Source organism: Cnephaeus nilssonii, assembly GCF_951640355.1.
Source record: "Cnephaeus nilssonii genome assembly, chromosome: 19".
NCBI lineage: Eukaryota > Metazoa > Chordata > Mammalia > Chiroptera > Vespertilionidae > Cnephaeus > Cnephaeus nilssonii.
In genome coordinates this window covers 49,274,363-49,297,124 of record NC_137090.1, presented here as the reverse complement: position 1 = coordinate 49,297,124, position 22,762 = coordinate 49,274,363, and the positions used below count along the sequence as shown (strand labels likewise).

General features: G+C 41.5%; 1 protein-coding gene across 3 annotated transcripts in view; it reads right to left on the bottom strand.

Annotated features, from left to right (window-relative positions):
• Window positions 1-22,762, bottom strand: part of ULK2 (unc-51 like autophagy activating kinase 2) — a 142,873-nt gene that overhangs the window by 16,526 nt on the left and 103,585 nt on the right. For all 3 annotated transcript variants that reach the window (XM_079797269.1, XM_079797270.1, XM_079797268.1), the window contains 4 exons: window positions 22,589-22,669; window positions 20,156-20,442; window positions 19,161-19,348; window positions 18,497-18,600 (listed from right to left, as the gene is read on the bottom strand). In XM_079797269.1, coding sequence (XP_079653395.1) covers window positions 18,497-18,600; window positions 19,161-19,348; window positions 20,156-20,442; window positions 22,589-22,669 — 660 coding nt within the window. The remainder of the gene's footprint in view (window positions 1-18,496; window positions 18,601-19,160; window positions 19,349-20,155; window positions 20,443-22,588; window positions 22,670-22,762) is intronic.

Sequence of the window (22,762 nt, the reverse complement as noted above, 5' to 3'; positions counted from 1 at the left end):
AAACTTTTAATCAAGCAAAATCCTTTTTAAAATAAAGGCAAAATAACAAAAAGACAGTCTTAAATAACCGAAAGCTGGAAGAATTTACTAGAGGAACTGCATTATAAGAAATACCAGAGAAGTTCAACAAGCTGAAAGCAACTCACCCACATGAGACTTTCATCTACACGGGGGAAGAAAAGGAATGTTGGTAAAGGTAATTATGTCACTATAAAACAAAATGTTTTGCATATTTTATCACCTTTCTTCTCTTAACTGACTTAAAAACAACTATATAAAACAACATGTTTATAACTGTATCATAGGACCTGTAAGATAGAAATGTAATATATTTGATAATGACAGCACAAATGTGGCAGGTGGGAGCAAAGCTGTATTGGAATAAGCAAGTGACATCAAATGGTGCCTCAAATCCACATATGCACACAAAAATGGAAGTGGTAAATGAGAAGGTTAATGTATCAAGCTATAATTATATACTTGATGTCTTTTCTTAGCTCAGTGATGGCGAACCTATGACATGCGTGTCAGCACTGACACGCGTAGCCATTTCTGATGACACGCGGCCGCTGAGGCAGCCGCATGCCAAGGATGAAACATTTGCGAAATAATGTTTTTTCCTCAAAGTGACACACTACCCGAGTTATGCTCAGTTTTTTGGTGAAGTCTGACACACCAAGCTCAAAAGGTTGCCCATCACTGTCTTAGCTTCTTTAAAAAACAAAATTTTAACATTGCATCAGTGGGTTTCTAACATATATAGAATATGTACAACAATATTAGCACTAAAAAGGGGAGGGAATAGAGCTATATGAGTAATGTACCTGTATTTCATTGGAATTAAGTTAGTGTAAATCTGAAGCAGATTCAAATACCTTATATGTATACTATAAGCATCCTATATAATAAAACCCTAATACGCAAATCGACCAAACAGTGGAACAACCAGTCACTATGGCGCCCACTGACCACCAGGGGGCAGACACTCAACGCAGGAGCTGCCCTCTGGTGGTCAGTGTGCTCCCATTGGGGGACCGCTGCTCAACCAGAAGCCAGGCTCATGGCTGGTGAGCACAGCAGCGATGGCAGAAATCTCTCCTGTCTCTGCTGCAGGCGGACGGTAAGGAGCGAGGAGTCCTGGACTGCAAGAGCCCCAGACTGCGAGAGGGCGCAGGCCAGGCTGAAGGACCTCCCTGCCCAGTGCACAAATGTTGTGCACCGGGCCTCTAGTATAGTAATAAAATAACTCTTAAAAGGTGAAAAACATTATTATAATGAATAAAATGTTACACTGGAAAATATTCACTTAATGTAAAAGAAAGCAGTAAAGGAAGAACAGAAGAACAAAAAAGACATGGCATGCATAAAAAAATGAAATGCATATATAAATATAACACATCAATAACATTAAATATGAATGGATTAAACATCCAATCAGGAGGTAGAGATTGTCAGACTAGATTAAATAAACAAGACCCAGTTGTATGTCTTGTACAGAAGACATACTTTAGATTCAAAGATACAAACAGGTTGAAAGTAAAAGGATGGAAAATAACAGCTCATGCAAACAACCACCATAATAAAGCTGTGCAGGCTATAGTAATATCAAACAAACAGACCTTAAAATTGTTATGAGAAGAACATTTTATAATTTAAAAAATATCACTTAAGCCCAGACTGTGTTGCTCAATGGTTGACTGTCAATGATTCTCATCATTAATGTCTGTCTCTTCCCCCCATCCTCTCTGAAATCAATAAATATACAATTTGTAAGTATCACTTAACAGAAAGATGTAACAATTATAAATATACTAGAGGCCCGGTGCACAAATTCATGCATGGATGTGGTCCGGCTGGCCCGCCCCAATTGGGGCCGATCGAGGCCGGGACAGCCAGGGGGAGGGGACAACAGGTGGTTGGCCAGCCCTGCCCCCGATCATGGTGGGGGGGGGGCCAATCGGGGCCGCAGTGCGCGTCAAAGCAACTGGTCGTTCCAATAGTCCCGGTGTCCCAGTCACTTGGCTTTTATATATATAGATTGCACCTAACAATAAAACCCCAAAATACATGAAGCAAAATGAAAGACAAAAGAGAGTAACAGATAATTCAATTCCCTGCTTTGAATAACAGAATAAGCTGAGTATTATGAAGGAAATATAAATCAGCCGGATCTAATAAAGACCCCTATAGCACACTATCCCCAAAGCACGGAATATACTTTCTTCCCAAGCACATATGGAATGTTTCCTTAGATGGGACCATATTTTAGGCTAAAAAACAATCCTAATGCACTTTTTTTTAGCAGAGACTCTATTTTTATTGCTGAACCTCAGTGCTTATATGGTGGCAAACCCCTGTAGGCTAACAATAAGTGTTTGTTGGCTGAATGAACAAATAAATCTAAGGTTGAGCTAATTGTACAGTCTGCCAATAAGCATATCAGAAATAAGGTAAGTTTTGTCAGTCAAGATAACATTCATTACACACATGCTCACCTATATTTTTCCACATTAAAGTGATAAATTTACCCAAATGTAAGATACCAAAACATTAAAATACCCAATAAAATACTACTAAAATACCTAAGCATTAGAAGACAATGTCTATACTTGGTGAACTGTAAAGTCTTTTACAGCTGTGTGTTATTCGTCTGAATTAGTAACAGTAATGATAAATTACCTACACACCACGTTACTGAGAGCTCAGAAACATTTACACTTTCCTTTCTGTGCCTTGACACACAGCAGATGATCAAAATTTTGTTGAAAAAGAAAAAATTATACAAGAAAAATATCACAAGAATATTAAAATTTCTACTTCAGGGACCTATAACAATAAATTATCTCTTATTACTTTCCTTATTCTAACTTTCAACATGCTTCTTAATATCTTTCTTCCCTATTCAATTATAAAATCTATGAGAACAGGGACTGTATACATTCTCTTGTTTCATCACCCTATGTACAACAGCACGCAGAAAAATCTCAAACATTTATTGTATGAGTAATGAATGTTATTCCTATTGCTAACAAAGAAAATGCTAATCTGAAAGGAACTTTGGGTAATCACTTCTGTACTCTTTAAAAACTTAACAAGTATTAAAGTATGACTTAACTTGATCCCATACGGCATGCTCAAAACTGCTCCGAAAGGTTGCACCAGTTTGTACACAATTTAAGGACATAGACATCTTCCACTGTAGTTTTCTACTTTCATCACAGAAACCTTTCAAAAGTATCACCCCTTTTCAAACTTTTATTATATAAGCTGTTTCCAAAGGGCACAGGTCTCTAAAAATCTCCCAAAATCCATATGCTGCTTTAGAATTTTATAGAGAAACATGTTTTTGAGCAAAAACAGGCATGAAAATATGCAATTAATATAAATGCCTAAGCAGAAAGGGTTTTTTGGTTGTTGATGTTTAGTTTTATTTTTTTTATTAATTTACAGAACATTCATTGCTGAACCAACTCTGCTTACACACATATATATATATATATATATATATATATATATATATATTATTGATTTTTTACAGAGAGGAAGGGAGAGGGATAGTTAGAAATATTGATGAGAGAGAAACATTAATCAGCTGCCTCCTGCACACCCCCCACAGGGGATGTGCACGCAACCAAGGTACATGCCCTTGACCGAAATCGAACCTAGGACCCTTCAGTCCGCAGGCCAACGCTCTATCCACTGAGCCAAACCGGTTTCGGCTCTGTTTACTTTTGAAATAAATACTCTGCCAATTTGGTCTAGATTGTTGGCAGAGTTAAAAATTACTCTGGACATGCTGAAACCTTCTTATGCGCGTTAGTGATTCTTCCGCTTTATTCTTTATACTTAGCAAATCACAAGGTATTTGAGATATTGAATAATAATTTCTTTTGTGTTTTCTATAGAAATATAAACATTTCTTAAAACTTCCCACTTTCCCAACAGTAGAGATGGAGATATCTTTTTTAACACCATTCATTAGCACTTCCTTTTCATTATTTTGTTGGCATTCCTTGTGAATAGCTCAAGTTATTACATAAGGTTCAGTGATACCAAACAGCTCAGAACAAATTCTACATATTTGCAGAGGCAGTTTCTCCCACGTCACCCTCTGGCCAGGTGGAGGAGTCAGAGGCAGTAAATGCATCAGAGGATCCAAAAGAGGACACAGAGTCCACGTGAAGGGAATCAAGGTGCGCAGAGTGGGCTCATTCTTACTGCAATAGGCTCAAGATGCTGGCGAATTTGATGGCTTATCTTGTTAATGAAAGGAAGATGACCCAGTAACCATCCTGGTGACAGCAGATGCTCCAGAGATAGTTTCTTCCTCACGGCCTCCCTTGTCGGAAAAGCGCAGGCCACCTTCCCAGACTTGCATCAACAAAACAGCAGCCATCTAAATAGCCACGAAAACACCCTTTCCAACGCAAAGGAAAGAATGCCCCTCCTGGAGGAGAAACCAAGATGGCGGCATAGGTAAACACCGGAACTGCTGCCTTGCACAACAATTTCAAAACTACAACTAAAAGACAAATGGACATCATCCAGAACCACAGGAAAGCTGGCTGAGTGGAAATTCTACAACTAGAAGGAAAGAGTGCCGGAAACCGAACATTGTCACTAGGTAGTTATGTGAAAAGGGAACCCGGGAAGGCTGGTCAACCTTGAAACTAAAGGTCAGAGCAAACCACTCTCTATCTAATTGACAATGGTAACTGAGGCAACTTCCCCACCAAATAATCATGTAAATCCTTATTGATAAGATAATCTGTCTGTTACTGGAATTTCCTGCCTAAGGGCAATGGGTGTATCTCAGAACCCCAATAAAAGGGATGGCAAAAGCCAGAGCAGCGGCAGTCCTCCCACTAGAGGTGGGCTCCCGCCTGGCCCCCATTTACCCAAATTGATTCTTTTCTAGCTTCTTTTCATTTTGATTGCGGCCTTCTCCAGAAACCGGACCTGAACGGGAACCCTGAAACACGCGGGACGTGACAAGGGATTCCCACATCTGGCGCCCAACGTGGGGCTTCTGGAGGAGATGATATTTTTCGCCTAGAGCGAAGGAGGAAAAATACACCGAGAAAAGGTGTGGAGATTCACCGGAAAAAGGTGAGGGAAATTCACCGCATTCAAAAGCCCACGGCCAGCTGCAGAGTCGCGATCTGTAAGTAGGGTGGGAAAGTCTTTTTCAACCAGGCTAATGGGGAAGAATTAGGTTATAAATATAAAGTAAACTTTATTATAGAATTTTGGTTTGTATGCTTAAAGAATGTGGTTTCTTGTTCAAATTAAAATCTTAGTTTGTATTTGGAATTTAAAATCTGTAATAAGAAATGAAACTCCACTGCTGAAGCCGTCTCCAGTGTGGAGTAATTCAAAGGTGGCAGGAGAGGGCAAGGCTATCTGCTCTCCCGCAATGAGATTACTCAATGCTTTGTTTAAAAATTATAAAAGAACTCGAAGAGAAGTTCAAATCTTGGCCAAATTGGGTGTTAGTTATTATTTTGGAAAGCAAAAAAGAAAGAAAAAATTTAAGATCTGTCTGTCTTTTAAGCATGAAAAGAAATTCGGCCAGATCTGTTGCTGAAACTTCCCTCAAAGTAAGTAGGATGTGGGGGAAGGGAGACACGTGGCGATCCAATATGGACGCCACTCCCCAAGAAAGCCACTTCTTCGCCTCATCTTCGCCATCTTTATTTATTTTCCAGCTAATGACTTAAAGCTTTTTACAAATTCATAAATGCATCCGGGATTTCTGTGCACATGTAAAGGGAGAAGGCCAGTTTAAAAACGAGTGCGCATAGTTTTGAGCTGAACTTGACCTTTTGCTGCGTACAGAATAAAAACCCGAGACTCTTTTGGCCTTAAAAATGGCGGAGATGAACCGGGGAAAGAGATATAGGCGGGCTTCCCAAGGCTCTTTTGAAATTTCCCGCCCAGAGGCACGTAACCACCAGGAAGTAGAAAGCAAGCTTACATGTGAATAGCTATGGGTTTGTTTCTTGACTTCCTCAGCAGGAAAAATTCTTTAAAAATTTAGTGGCTGTGCCAAGCCTATTGGCTGGAAATTTAAAACTTTTAAGTTCAAATGATCTAAATGTATTGAAATTTAAAATAATGAAATGTTGATCTGAGTATGCCTAGTATGAAGTCTAGATGATATAAGTTAATCTATTAATTGAATATGCCTTATATTTTATTTGAAAAGTATCCTTAAAAATGTAAAAGTATTATTGATTTGAGACATGCTAAGTTTAAGGTCTCTTTCCTTGCAATGAAAAAGTTTTTAAAGCTACACCCTTTGTTAATGGCGGAAGGGGTATACTATGCCCTTTCCCCAGAAGAACCAGTAGCCATTTTTTAAGGACCTACAAGTTTGCTTCCCAGGCAGAAAAAACATGGTTTAAAGTTATTTATTAGATTTTAAAATTTATTCTTAAAAATATAAAGGGTTATTAATAAAGAACTGCTAAATATTTGACTTACAAACTCTGGAAGTTTAATGTTCAGATTGAATTGGGAGAACTTACATAATTGTGGTAACTAAATGCCTAGAGTGTAGTAAAATGTGTTTTTGAGAAAATAAAATGTTTTCTCTTAAATAATTAAGAATTCAAAATATGTTACTTCTTGGTCTGATTTAAAAGAGAGGATTAATTCTGTGATCCAGATTAAATTTAATTGATATTCTTTAAGATAATTTAAGTATATGATCTTTAAATCATATATATAAATATATATATTATATGTTTGATCTTTCCAAGGTATTTCAAGGTTTTGAGAATAGCTTTTAAGACATTTCACGGGCCCTGAAATGTATTACAAAAGTCTATTCTCTCTTAAAAGAAATATATATTTTTAATTAAACTGATTGATACTTAAAATCACATGGAAAGCTTTATCAAATAAAAATTAATTAATATATTTTACTTACATACATATATATTAAATGTTATGGAAGTTTTTGCCTGTAAGAAGGGTAAAAACAATTTATTTCTTAAATATAGTCAAAATTTTCAACAGCAGTAGAATTTCTAGAAAGACAAAAGCCTCAAGCAGCCTTCATTTTTGAATCGGCTGGAGGTGGGACAGTGTTTATACTTTTGGATCAGACCAATAAAGTATCAAATAAGTTTACTGAATAAGCTTCTTTGCCTTTTTAATTAAAGATACCTACTTAAGTTACTTTGTAAATTAGACTTTTTAAAATACAATCAAAGTCTCATATAAATTAAGTTACATGAGAAGCCAATGTTTTTATAAGTACTTGAATCCTAACTTTATGTAGCCCCTGCATTTTAATTAAGCTAGAGGTGGGGCAACATATTCGGCTTGTGAATTCAGATGTAAATTTGCTTTATTTTTTAAATGAAGATACCTACTTTAATTACTTAAAAAAATTAGCTTATTAAATTATAATCAAGGTTTTCAGCTAAATGAAAAGCCAATATTTAATAAATAATTCTAATAAAGACCAGAAACAGCTAGTGATTGTCTGCAATGTGATTGAGCAGCCGCCATGATGGCCACGTGGCTTACTGCTCGCCATCTTGAAATAACAAAGGCCAACCCTCTTCCTTTAAATAAGCCAATGTCTTTGTAAGCAATTTAAATAAGTTTTTTAAGAAAGTTACTGAAGGCTTCCCATGATCCCTCTGTAGATGCAAATTAGCCAATGGGAATACTCTTAAAAATAAATTTCTTAATAAAAAGGAGAAATTTGAAAATTTTGAAATCTCTTTCACTGGTATTCCAGGATAAACTGAGGATTGTTACTAAAATATTAAATCCAATCCATACTAGTGGTCACCATAACCTTAAGAGAAATTGTTTCATGTGGCAAAGATTTTTAAATGAAACTGTATAGCCTGAAAATTATTTTGGAAGGAAATAAAGAGAGGTTTCCTTCAAATATCTTAGGGATTGTAATTGATAGCTAATGCATTAGGCCTCAGAAGGTAGAGATAAGAAAAGATTGTCTTAAAACTTTAAATGACTTTCAGAAATTATTAGGGGACATTAACTGGTTAAGACCTTATCTGAAGATCTCTACAGGGGAAATGACAAATTTATTTAGTTTACTTAGAGTTGACTCTAATCTTTCCTCTCCCAGAACTTTAACAGATGAAGCTAGGAATGAGTTGCTACGAGTTGAGCAGGCAATTTCCTTAGCTCAAGTAGCACGGGTACAGCCCGAATTACCTTTATTGGGACAAATTAACCCCACTGCAAACAGTCCCACTGGAGTCATCTTCCAAAATAAAAATTCTCCTGCCATTATTGAATGGGTCCACCTAGAACATCAATCCTCTAAAACTGCAGTTACCTATGTAGAACTATTGGCTCAATTATTATTTCAAATTAGGAAATGTTGTAAACAGCTTAGAGGGGAAGAGCCCCAGTGTATCTACCTCCCCCTCACTGGGAAGCAATTAGAAATGTTATTTCAGACTGGTATAAATTTGGCAAATTGTGTTAAGTGGATATTCAGGGGAACTTAGCTGTCACCTATTAAAAGACAAATTGGGGTATTACATATCTCTGTAGATACCTTTTCAAAAGTCCTATGGGCTACTGCATCTACAGGAGAAACGGCAAAACAGGTTATTAATCATTGCCTAGCTGCTTTTGCCGTCATGGGATTTCCAAAAATTATTAAAACTGGTAATAGGCCTGCTTGCACAAGTTGTCAATTCCAGGAATTTTGTAAAAGGTGGAAAATTCAGCATATTACAGGAATACCATATAATTCCCAAGGACAGGTCATTATTGAACGACAGCATCAGCGGCTAAAATCCCAACTTGAAATAACAAAAAGGGGGGATAATGGAGAAATCACCTGCAGGTAGGCTGCACCAAGCCTTAATTACTTTAAATTTTTTCACTTGTGATGATGAAGGTAGGACACCTATGGAACTACATTGGTGCCAGAATAAAACAAAAGAAAATGGTCTAGTTAAATGGAAGGATCCCTAATCTGCTTTATGGAAGGGACCTGATCCATTATTAACCTTTGGCAAAGGGTATGCTTGTGTATTCCCAGAGAATTTTTCCAAACCCGTGTGGATTCCTGCTAGAAATATTAAACTGCAACAGGAATCCAAGAGAGAAACTAACCAGACTAATGAGGACCTTGCGCCTGGAGTCACACCATGCAGCTGCAGACAATCAACTACCTCAGCCACAGAGGGCAGCGACTCCAAGCAGTCAACTGAAGATGAGGAGCAGGAGGAGGACGAGTCGGACAACAAACAGCCCGGAGGTCACCTGGGGCATGGTAAAGAAGACGGTACAGACGCCTGACGCCTGAGGACGTCTTTCTTGCCACGCTAGCAGTAATCAGCTGTACGGTAATATTACCTGGGACAAATGTGGAAGTTTTTGGACTTATGTTCCTGACCCTTCATGGGTAAGACCCCTTACGTGGGCTGATCCTCTGACTAATGTAGTCACCAATAATACAAAACATCTTGGTCATCCAGGAGGAAAATGGGTGGGGCAAGGAAGTGTAATTACACAGGTGTAGCCACCCAGCTTCCCTTCTGTATGACACAAAATCAAACCACTGCCCCTTTGTGTGTAAAATTAGAGAGGTGCAGAAAATGTAACTAAGACCTTGTCTATACAAAAAGAAATTGACAGCCAGTTTGAAAATTGAATTGCCATGCCTAGAGCAAAGTATCCTTACATGATATTTTTCTACAATTTCATTATAAATTTTGATATTTTACAATAGCACATTGTACAATTATCCCAAACAAACTTAAAAATCTAATTTTTTGAATGTCTGGCAACAATTTAATAAAGACATGAAAGGATTTAAGGCCCCCTGGGAAGGCACTTATGCATTCTATATTGGCCCTTTTTGCCAAGAGGGACCCTCTTGTAACAATCCAATTGTCCACAGCTGTTGCCTGAGTTTCCAGTTCATGCTGAGGTTGAAGCCTCGTGATGGCTGGTACCACGGATCTGTCTCTCGCACAATGGCGTGAGCTGGGCCCTCCATGGAGAAGAAACCTGGGTTCCCCAAGACATGTGATCAGTGCCGGGGCCCCGCCAGCAGGCGAGGGGATCCCAAGGCAGGTGCTGGGCATGGAGGCCACAGGGGCATAGGCTACCAAGGAGACAGAACTGAACCTCACATCACCCTGCTTGGCCTCGGAGGATGGCTGGTTAGTCAATGACGGGTAAGATTCCTCAAGGGAGGAACAACCTAAGACAGGCACAGTCGCAGAGGGGCCATCAGGAGAGAACTTGGGGGTCAACAGAGGTGGGGCACAGAACCTCACCCCCCCAACATTGCAGGGGCTTGAACACTCGCCCCTTCTGAGGGAGGTCTCCTGCCCCATGGCTGCTTCGCGCTTCCCATGCCCAGCTCAGATCGGAACCCAGGCAACATACAGAGACTTGGCCGAGCTCAGATCCGGGAAGAGACCCAGATAACAGAAAGAGACTTGGCCCAGCTAAGATTGGGACCCAGGCAACAGAGAGTTGGCCAATGGCAGCTGCCCTATATCAAAATCCAGCCTAAATCCAGGAATGATCAGGGCTTTCTCAAGGATGCAAAATATTCCTTTTCATTGATATTTACAGTGTAAACTAAGATTTTTGTTAGAGTATTAAATTTGACAGTAAAATAGTAATCAAGTTTTTCAGATTAATTTAATTGGCTAAATGAAATAAGTGAATATTTAAGGAAATTTAATTGTACAAAAAGCTGTTCCTAAAGTATTAACCAAAATTTCTATTGGTAGTTCATTTCATGGTAAAATTAGTTAACATGCAATGAACCTAAAGCAGTCATATTTTTGTGCAAAAATTTAAAGTTATCAAGACTGTTATAAAAATTTTCCAAAAGCCTCCTAAAAATTTAATAAAAAAGGGGGATGGTGGAAAAATACCATGTAAGAAAAAATATCCTGTAAGTAAATTACATCTAAAAAAATTTTTTTTTACTTTGAAAATTAATTTTCATACAGCAGGACACCCATGAAAAACATACATGGTGTCAAAATAGCCAAAGGAAAATTGTTTGGGCAAAAAATAATAGGATCCCAAGAAAAATTTATAGAAAAGATTCCTTTATTAACTTTTGGTCGAGAATATGTTTGTATATTTTCAGAAAACAACTCCAAGACCATGTGGATTCCTGCAACAGAGAGGAATTAACAGGAATGCTCCAGCCATGAAGACAAGAGGAGAAACAGTCCAGAGATGAAGGACACTGACCGTGCCTTGCCATACTAGCAGTCAGCAGATGTGCGTCACTGCAGGTTGCCCAGGTCCAAACCACAGAGGTCGGACCTGCATCGCCACTGTTTGTCCACCATCCAGATATCGTTGCTGACATGTACACTTGAGGAACTTTTGGACATTGAAACGTTGGACTCAGAACTTTGGGACATTGAAATTGGGACTCAAACATATTTTGTTATTATATGTTTATTTCTGGTCTGTAAATGCAAGATTTTTTAAGGAAGGAATTGGGGGGAGATGCCGGAAACCGAACATTGTCACTAGGTAGTTATGTGAAAAGGGAACCCGGGAAGGCTGGTCAACCTTGAAACTAAAGGTCAGAGCAAACCACTCTCTATCTAATTGACAATGGTAACTGAGGCAACTTCCCCACCAAATAATCATGTAAATCCTTATTGATAAGATAATCTGTCTGTTACTGGAATTTCCTGCCTAAGGGCAATGGGTGTATCTCAGAACCCCAATAAAAGGGATGGCAAAAGCCAGAGCAGCGGCAGTCCTCCCACTAGAGGTGGGCTCCCGCCTGGCCCCCATTTACCCAAATTGATTCTTTTCTAGCTTCTTTTCATTTTGATTGCGGCCTTCTCCAGAAACCGGACCTGAACGGGAACCCTGAAACACGCGGGACGTGACAAGGGATTCCCACAAAAGAGAAAAGCACACTGAAACTCACAGGAGGTGCGGAAGGCAGAGGTACGGAGGCACACGTGTGTGGAGAGGGCTGGCAACTGAGTAGTGTCTGGCTTTCTCAATCAGGAGGGAGATAAAAATCAGAGCTCCTAACTGCTCTGAACTCCAGTTCCGGGTGAGACTCTGGAGACCCAGACTCATATGGGGAGAAACTGGACTGTCTGGCCGTGGGCAAAACTCGAGGGTGGCTTTCTCTCAGAGGTGCTTGCAGCCATTACCATGGGACACTGAGACCCGGGGCCTCTTAGGGCAGGGCTGACAGGAAGCCATTGCTGTTTGCTATGACCTGAGATCCCGCCCCATGAAGTCATTGCTGTTTGCTCCGCCCTGAGACCCCGCCCCATCCAAGCTGAGCGCAAAGGCTTTTGCATATGGATGGCCTGGTCCTTTGAATTCTAAACTTACCTAACAGACTGCAACTGAGTCAGTGAGACACAGAACATCCAAAAGAAGGCCCAAGGCCCCACAGCAGCTTGCATTGCTTCACAGCTGGGCCTCATCTGGGCACCTCCAAAACCCAAACAAAGAAGAGGAATCTGCAGATCTCTCTGTAGCTCCTGCTGGGTGGCCTCAGGCAGAGGCTAAATTAGCACCTCCAGGGAGATCCAAGAGCCAGTGTACCCAGGGGTCAGAGTGGGACCATCCAGATTACAACTCCTCAGATCCATAAGGGACACACTCAGGGGGCAGACTCAGTGAGCACCAAAGCCCCACTGAAGCAAGTCTTGTCTCATAAGGGTGTCTCAAGCACAGAAGTTCTCCCATTGTAGACACAGCTGATTCTCACAGCCAATTGGCCTGGAGGTCAATTCTTCCCAGTGATAACAACAGCAATCAAGGCTTAACTACAAGACTGTGCACACAGCCCACAAAGGGGTGCACCAAGAGTGTCTACCTCAGGTAAATGGGGAGGCTGAGCCACTGGGCCCTATAGGACACCTAGCACACAAAGCCACTCTATCAACTCAGGGAAGCAGCCAAAAAGCGGAGACAAAGAAACAGGTCACAAATGAAAGAAATGGAGGAAAGCAAATGACTGAATATAGAGTTCAAAACCATGGTTATAAGGTTTTTCAAGAATTTTCTAGAAAAGGCCAATAAATTTAGCGAGACCCTCGAGGATATGAAAAAGGACCAACTAGAAATTAAGCATACATTGACTGAAATAAAAAATAATATACAGAGATCCAACAGCAGACTAGAGGATTGCAAGAATCAAGTCAAAGATTTGAAATACAAAGAAGCAAAAAATACCCAACCAGAAAAGAAAAAAGAAAATAGAATCAAAAAATATGAAGATAGTGTAAGGAGCCTCTGGGACAACTTCAAGCGTACCAACATCCGAATTATTGGGGTGCCAGAAGAGAGAGAGCAAGATATTGAAAACCTATTTGAAGAAATAATGACCGAAAACTTCCCCCACCTGGTGAAAGAAATAGACTTACAAGTCGAGGAAGTGCATAGAACCCCAAACAAGAGGAATCCAAAGAGGACCACACCAAGACACATCATAATTAAAATGCCAAGAGCAAAAGACAAAGAGAGAATCTTAAAAGCAGCAAGAGAAAAACAGTCAGTTACCTACAAGGGAGCACCCATACGACTGTCAGCTGATTTCTCAACAGAAACTATGCAGGCCAGACGGGAGTGGCAAGAAATATTCAAAGTGATGAATAGCAAGAACCTACAACCAAGATTACTCTACCCAGCAAAGCTATCATTCAGAATTGAAGGTCAGATAAAGAGCTTCACAGATAAGAAAAAGCTGAAGGAGCTCATCACCGCCAAACCAGTATTATATGAAATGCTGAAAGGTATTCTTTAAGAAGAGGAAGAAGAAGAAAAAGGTAAAGATAAAAATTATGAACAACAAATACATATCTATCAACAAATCAAAAAAATCAAGTTAATAAAAAATCTGATGAACAGAATAAACTGGTGAATATAATAGAATCAGGGGCATAGAAAGGGAGTGGACTGACAATTCTCGGGGGGGAAAGGGGTATGGGGGTGCTGGAAGAGACTGGACAAAAATCGTACACCTATGGATGAGGACAGTGGGGGGGGTGGTAAGGGTGAGGTGGGAACCGGGTGGAGGGGAGCTATGGGGGGGGGGGACAAAAAGAGGAACAATTGTAATAATCTGAACAATAAAGATTAAAAAAAAAGCCCCTCCTTTTCTAAGACTCAACTGGCATGACCATGCTGCTTGCTGTACTGTCTGCTGCTCCTCGGTGACATAGGGCCCTTGGGTCCTCAGAGACAAATTTAGGGGTCAGACCAGACTTCATAGTTGGCAGAGTGTCTGGAAGATGCCAGTGTGCCTGGTGAGGCGGTGGGTGTGGCAAACACCCCTCGATACATTTCAAATGACTGAAATCCAGCAAAGTAGTTCTCTACCCCAAATAGAATAAAATTAAAACCAACAACAAAAGGAAATTTAGTGGACTCACAAATATGTGGGAATAGAACTTCCAAATAATCAATGGTCAAAGACAAAAATGGCCGAAACCAGTGTGGCTCAGTGGATAGAACGTCGGCCTGCGGACTGAAAGGTCCCAGGTTCAATTACGGTCAAGGGCATGTACATTGGTTGCGGGCACATCCCCAGTAGGGGGTGTGCAGGAGGCAGCTGGTTCATGTTTCTCTCTCATTGATGTTTCTAGCTCTCTATCCCTCTCCCTTCCTCTCTGTAAAAAAATCAATAAAATATATATTTTTTTAAAAGACAAAAATGACAAGGAAAATTAGAAATTAATGTAAATGAAAGAAAATACACAACATACCCAACCTTATGGTATGTAGCTAAAGCTGTGCTTAGAGGGGACTTTATAGCTATAAATGCCTTTTAAAAGTGAAGACTGCCTGGCAGGTGTGGCTCAGTTGATTGGGCGTCATCCCATGCACCCGAAGGTTGCCAGTTCGATTCCTAGTCAGGGTACATGCTGGGTTGCAGGTTCAATTCCCCAGTAGGGGGTGTGTAGAACAGGAGGCAGTCGATCAATGTTTCACTTTTACATCAATGTTTCTCTCTCCCTCTCCCTTCCTCTCATTCTAAAAATTTACCTACATATCCTATATAATAGAAACCCAGCAACTGAACCACAGAATTACCAGAACAACCGGTCGACCAGTCGCTATGACATGCACTGACCACCAAGGGGCAGACGCTCAATGCAAGAGCTTCCCGCTGGTGGTCAGTGTGCTACCACAGTGGGAGCGCCACTCAGCTGACCCGGATGAGCGGCTGCTCCCACTGTTTACCCCAGGCCGATGGGCAGGAACCTAGGCTATGATTGTCGTCTCCTCACCCCAGGCTCCACCTCCTAGCTCCCTGCTGACTCCGGACGCTGCCATGCTCGCAGAGCTGACCCCAGAGGCTGGGAGGCGAGTTTGTGGCCACCGCGGACTGAGGCCTACTACACCGCTTCTCAGTGCTAGTGTCCCTGGGCCTGGCCCCAACTGGGTCCCCTGGAGAGGCGAATGCTCCGGCTCCACGGAAGATGCCCGACCAGGGAGCAGCCGCTCAGAGGTCGGGTCCACAGCCACTCGGCAGACAGGGATGAGCAGCACTCCCACAGCGGGCCAATCCCTGCAGGCCACGCCCCCCACCAGTGCATGAATCCTGTGCACCGGGCCTCTAGTATATATATAAAAGCCTAAGCAACCGTTATGACCCGACAACCAGCCGGTAGCTATGACACGCACTGACGACCAGGGGGCAAACGCTCAACAGAGGAGCTGCCCGCTCGTGGTCAGTGCACTTCCACAGCCAACCTCCCGTGGTCCCTCCCCCAGCCAGCCGGCCCCAATCAGCCCCGATCACTGGCCTGGCCGAGGGACCCCACCAGTGCACAAATTAGTGCACCGGGCTTCTAATATATATATATGCAATATGGTGCCAGCATACATATAGACACACAGATCAATGAAATAGAATTAAAAGTCCAAAAATAAATATTTTATAGTTAATTGATTTTTTTAGAAGGCTAGTAAAACAATTTAATGAGGGGAAGAATAGTCTTTTCAATGAAATGTGCTGAAGTGTGAATATCCACATGCAAATGAATAAAGTTAGATCTCTACACCACATTATCCACAAGAATTAAGTTAAGTGGATCACAGACCTAAATGTAAGAGCTAATCTAAAAAACTCTTAGAAGAAAATACAGAGGTAGGCAAAGTTTGGGTGTTATTTAATGAGTATCTAGAGAAACTCAAAGACAACAGGGAGACAAAAACAAAGACACCAGAGAAGAGTTTAGCTTCTGACACCTACAGCTACAGCAAACACTAAACAGCCTAACTCTTAGCTAGATTAACAAAAAACTTCACACTATTTAACTCAATTCCTTTTATCTAGTGAATTATGTCTGGCTTTCAACAAAAAATTAAAAGGCAAGCTAAAAGGTAAAAACCATTTGAAGAGAGAGCAAGTATCAGAACTAGACTCAGATATAGCAGATACTGGAATTATCAGAACAGAAATTTAAAATAACTATGACGAACATGCTAAGGGCTCTAACAGAGAAAGTAAACAACATGTAAGAACAGATGGGTGACATAAGTAGAGAGAGGGACACTCGAAAAAAGAATAAAAGGAAACGTTACAAGTAAAAATCACTGAAACACCAATGAATAATGCATTTGATGAGCTCATCGTAGCCTGGACATGGCTGAGAGAATCAGCTTGGAGATATGTCAATAGGAACTTCCAAAACTGAAAAGCAAAGAGGAAGAATGAAAGAAAAGAAACAAAAACCACAGAATACCCAAGAACTGTGGACGACTATAAAGGAGTGCCATATGCACAATGGGAATATCAGAAGGCAAAGAAAGAGAAAAGGAACAGCAGAAATATTTGAAGTACTAATGACCAAGAATTTTTCAAAATTAATGACAAAACCGAACCACAGCTCCAGGAAGCTTAGAACACCAAGCATGATGAATACCAAAAAGTCCACACCTAGGCATATTCCCTTTGGATTAGAGATCATGTTCAATCAGTTATCTGCCAGTCCAGATATTTCCTCCTTCGGATTATCATGGGAAAATCAATTAAAAAATTACAGTGTGTCACAAGAGACCTCTGCCTGTAGGTTCCCAAGTCATAGCTCCTAGGTCATACAACACCTTGGCCCCAGAGGAAACCAATTCTCAGAAATTCTTTGTGGCTTCCTCAAATTCCTACACTAGCTCTATATATTTGGCATGCATAAAGATGTGTAAAATAGTAAAAACTCTCAGATTTTAAAGAGACTATATATTTACCCATTTCTTACTCCTGTGCAAAGATCTTGACAAATATGACTTTTAAAAAATTATAGCCCCATCCAGTTTGCCTCAGTGGATAGAGTGTCAGCTTGCGCCACCAAAGGGTCCCGGGTTCGATTCCGGTCAAGGGCACGTACCTCGGTTGCAGGCTCCTCCCCAGCCTGGGCCCTGGTCGGGGCTCATGCAGGAGGCAACCAATTCATGTGTTTTTTTCACATTGGTGTTTCTCTCTGTCTTTCCCTCTCTCTTCCACTCTCTCTAAAAGACCAATGGAAAAATATCCTCAGGTGAGGATTAAAAAAAAAAATGATAGAGAAAACAATACTAAAGAGGCTACAAGAGTGATTCTGAAATTTAGGTTTACTTAGTAATCATGTGAGGAGCTTATTAAAGATACAGATTCCTAAAATCCAAGTCTGGGTTAGGCCTGGAATCTAAATGTGGGTCTACAGATGTAACAGCCCTTGGAACAGCTATGCAAGAGCCAGAGATCTCAGTGACCTGTGGGTCTTTACAGGAACTCCTTGCTGTATAAGAAATAGTTAAGAATACATGAGTATTTAGCCTAACTTTAGCCAGTATTATCCTACTGATAAAAAATGATCTTGGTCAGAATTCCTTCTAACTCATAGGCCATTGGTCATCAAGATATGGAACAAGTCCCTGTCTTGATAGGCTACTGAGAAAGACAAAAGGACAAGGACAGGGTGAAGAAATCTGTGCCAGTAAGCTCATGCTCAAATCAATAGAAGCAGGTAAGTAGAATAATTACCTCCAGCCCAGCCTAAGAGGCCATGTCCTAGGCCCTGGAATCTTTGCATGGGCTACCTTACACGGCAAAAAGAAATTAAAGCTACAGGTGGAACTAGAATTGCTAATCAACTGACCTTAACATAAAGAGATAATCCAGTGGGTCCCATGTAATCACAAGGGTCCTTTAAGTGCAGAATAGGGAGGCAGGTCAGAATCTAGACTGGCCACTGCTGACTTCCAGATGGAAGGGGCCGAGGAGGGATGAGAGCAGCGTCCAGAAGCTGGAGAAGGCAAGGAAACGCACCCTCCCCAGAGCCCACAGGAGCCTGCTGGCGCCTGCACTTTGCCCAGAGAGACCAATTTCAGACTTCTGACCTCCATTAACTGTAAGGTAATACATTGATGTTGTTTTAAACCACTAATCTTGTGGTAATTTGTTATAGCAACAATGGAAAATTAATGAATACATTAACAAATTACTTGCCCCCACCCCTCTCCAAAAACAAATAGTTTTTTTTCTTACCTATATCCATTGGTCGTTCTGTATTTAAACTGTCTGTGCTGCCCTGATGTCCACCTAAAAGTGTCTTGACTTGTTGATCGGATAGTTTCCCAGTACTGACAGATCTAAAAAAGAGTGATTTTAATCATGAAAAACCCACACGTAAATAATAAGGATTTAAGCCAAGCCATAAAAGGGTTAATGAGAAGTCAGAGAACAAGGAGACAAAAATAGATAACAATTCAAGGTAGAGATAAACTTCATTAACTAATATAAACAAGAGGCAGAAATAGGCTATTCAGGAAATTCAGCAAGAGCTCTGTATTTCCAGCTACAGGAAGCATCTACGGTTTTCAGACTCTAAAAACTCTATACAGTTCATATCCAGCTACTAATCTGGTCTGGTTGTTTTGTAACAGAAATATATGCACTATGGTAGTTTTCATGTTTATTTTTTAATTTCCCAATACATTTTTATTGATTTTAGAGAGGAAGAAAGAGGGATAGAGATAGAAAGAAACATCAACTGCCTCCTTCACGCCCCCCTACTACCATCAAGCCAGGAACGTGCCCTGACCGGGAATTGAACCGTGACCTCCTGGTTAATGGGCCAATGCTCAACCACTGAGCCACACCAGCAGGGCAGTTTTCATGTTTAAAGCTGGAAGGAAACGGTGTTTTTTACCTGCCAAACACTGCCTTGCTTTGCTGCTCAGACGTCTGCCTCTCACTTCCTGGTAGTAAGAGACAATGAGAGCATTCTCGTGGGTCATCCCCATCTTTAGATTGCCCTTCAGAAGGCCCATGACGAGGAACCAACGCTAGCAGGTTGGAAGATGCTTGTGTTTTGGGGATTTTGAAAGGAGCTGTGGTCTAAAGAAACATGTAAGCTGGTTATTACGGTGTGTAAAGCATTCCCTACTGGCAGGCTGCACAGCCCAGCAGCCAGGAGCACTGACTGGAGTTGTTAGAACTGGATTAAAATACTGGCCCTCCCACTTACAGCCTCTCTAACCATGGACAGCTCAGTGGGATAATGCACATAAAGCATTCAGCAAGTCAAGGGCCTACACTGTACCTGGCACATAGCAAGTGCTCATTAAGTTGTAGCTCTTCTCATCATAAATCCTTTCCATACTAGTTCCTGACCTATTGTAGAGAGCTCAGGTCAGCTATTCCATGGTATTGCTGCCTCTGCATCCATTCTCTTTGGCCAAGTGGACTGCAGGGACCTTAAACTGACACTTGCCTGCCTGTTAAGTGCACGCCCTAGCTAGCAGCCCGCAGTGTCACGAGCAAATGTAAGCTCTTGATGTGACGCCCCACCTCCCAGGATCTTCTTCGTGTACCCCTTAGGTAAGACCCCCATGGAGCTTACCAGAACCCTGCTCTTTTGGTTTCAATTGAGCAATCTAGCCTTAGTAAGGAACCCTGAAACACTCTACCCATGAACCCTAATAAAGGCATGCGCCCAGATCCTGCCTCTCCCTGGCTGCACGCTGTCTGGGCATCCCTGTGGGCCCCACCCCCAGGTGTGCAGGGTATCTTTCAGGAGCTGTGAGTAAAAGACCTCTATTTCAATTTTTCTTGTAGTCTGTTGTTGAACTGGCTCTCCACCCGTCCACTTCACAATGTTAACTTAACAAAGTCATAACCCCTACAAAGATTTAATAAACACACCTTGGTAGGAGAGCCAATTATTGTTGGTAAAGGGGTTTTAAAGAACCAGTCAGAACTCCGTGGAGAGGACCCCAGGTGTTTGGTGGGAGAAGTCCCCAGGCTGCCAGGCCGACTGGGCTGAGGGGAGTGACTGCACCCAGCCCCAGTGTGGGACGGGCACACGGGGTCGGAGTGCTGCTTTCTGAGCTTCTGCTTGTGCTGGTAGATGTCGGTGAGGCTGGGGGCCCTCTGCAGTCTAGCACCCAATAAGAAAGACTGTGGTGACTGAGCCTGCAGCACTGAAGAACCTACCAAGAAACAGATGCAGTGTTAACCCAGTGGGAAGAAGTACATGGCAAAATCATAAGGATTAAGAAGACAAGTCTTGTCTTTTTTTATTTATTTTATTGATTTCAAAGAGGGAGAGGGAGAGAAACATCAATGATGAGAGAGAATCATTGATTGGCTGCCTCCCTATTGGGTATCAAGCCCGCAACCCGGGCACGTGCCCTGACCGGAATCGAACAAGGACCCTTTGGTCTGCAGGCCCACACTCTATCCACTGAGCCAAACCGGCCAGGACAAGAAGACAATTCTTAAAATGAGAATTTAAATGAACGCCTTATTTTCCATGAGATATTCTAAAAGTGTTTACTTGGCGGGAGACTATTTTTTTGGCATCCTTTACAAACCAGTGACAAGAACATAGTCACTGATATTCTCAGGAGACACAAGTGGATAACGGGTATATTAGCTGCTTTATCAGCAGCTAGCAAATAACTCAGATTAATGCAAGGTCTAATTAGGACCAAAACAACAAACACAATGCACAGGATCATTTCCATCCTTTACATAAACACATATTTGGGTTTAGCAATGTGATTATTCCCTTTTCTCACACCTCAACTAAAATAAACTTTTCAAACAAACCCAGAATAACCCCTTATTAAAAAAAAAAAAAAGGTATGTAAGGAGAATTAGATAATACACTGTTCCTGAATTTGATTTTATTTGTTTAAAATTAACAAGCGTATGCCCCTGGCCGATGTGGCTCAGTTGGCTGGACATCATCCCATGCACCAAAAGGTTGCCAATTCGATTCCCGGTCAGCGCACACACCCAGGTTATGTGCCCAATCCCCAGGAGGGGGTGTGCAGGAGGCAGCCGAGTGATGTGTCACTCTCACATCAATGTTTGTCTCGCTCTTTCCCTTCCTCTCATTTTAAGAATAAAAAATCTTCAGATATTCTTGACTCTAAGGGGATACCTACCAGGGGCCTGGGAGACAGTCTTGATATGCTGAGCAGTTGGCAACAATAAGGGACTTCACCCACACAAACCTGGTTGCTGCCAACTTAAGGTCCACTAAGCCTTGAGCTCCACTTACAAATTCTTTGGCACTTCTAAACCAAACTACCACCGATAACATTAAGAACATACAAATCTTCTCAGAGATCTATAACCATCATCTTTCTAAAAATGGACATCAATAGGAGCTTTTGCTACTGGCCATTCTTGGCTAATTTCATACTGAATTTGATATTTAACTTTTCGTAACTGGGTTCTGCCAAACACACACAGGCACAGGTACATATACGTGTGTGTGTGTGTGTGTGTGTGTGTGTGTGTGTGTGTGCGCGCGCGCGCGCGCGCATATGCACAAATAAGTAAAATTAGTGGCAAAGTGTTATGGACCGGAAAGCTAAGTTGTATGCTTTCCCAAGGATCAGAGTTCCTTTAACTGGCCAACTCCTCAAATGCATGCACAGTAAGATTTGACTTTAAAAAGCATGATTTACACACATCTTTGGAGGCATATATGGTACATAATAAAGCAAATAAACATCTATATTTGTTTTTTATTTGATGCTAACTAGTAGTTCTTATCAAGAATAGTATTACTTGGGGAGAGGGGTGAGTTAGAAGGGGTCAGCTACATCGGCATCTATGTAATACTTACAACAATAAAGATTAAAAAAAGAATAGTATTAAAGCAACAAAATTACATTTCCTAGATTTTCATTATCTGTGTGACAATGACCAAAATTTAGCTAAGTTACATAATTCCTAAGACTTATTTTCATAAAAGAATCATATACCCAAAAAGAGATGGCCACACCAACTGGACACTGATTCTATTTTTTTGATAAGACTAGAAAAACATAACTAAAATCCATCCTATATAATAAAAGGCTAATATGCAAATTGCCCCCTCTACTGGGAGTTCAACCAGGGTGCTGGGCCAGCCAACCGCCCATGGCCCCTTCCCCTAGCCGGCCCCACCCCACCCCCGCTCGCCCCCTGCCCCAATTGGGGGCAGGGCCAGCCCACCAACCACCCGTGACCCTTCTCCCTCCCCCCCACGGCTGGACCCCACCTGTGCACGAATTCGTGCACCGGGCCTCTAGTTCATAATAGGATTACAGTTATTAATATGCCAACTCCATCTCCTACCTGAAGAGTTCCTCCTCCCGGACTCCTGGCCCTGCGGGCGCCCACAGCAGCACTGACTCCATGGCTCTGGAATGGCACCAACTGCAAAGAGGGAACAGGGGCAGGACAGAGAAATGCTTCAAAACCAGCTAAGAATGGAGACAGGCAACATATGCACAGATTGCACAGTACATT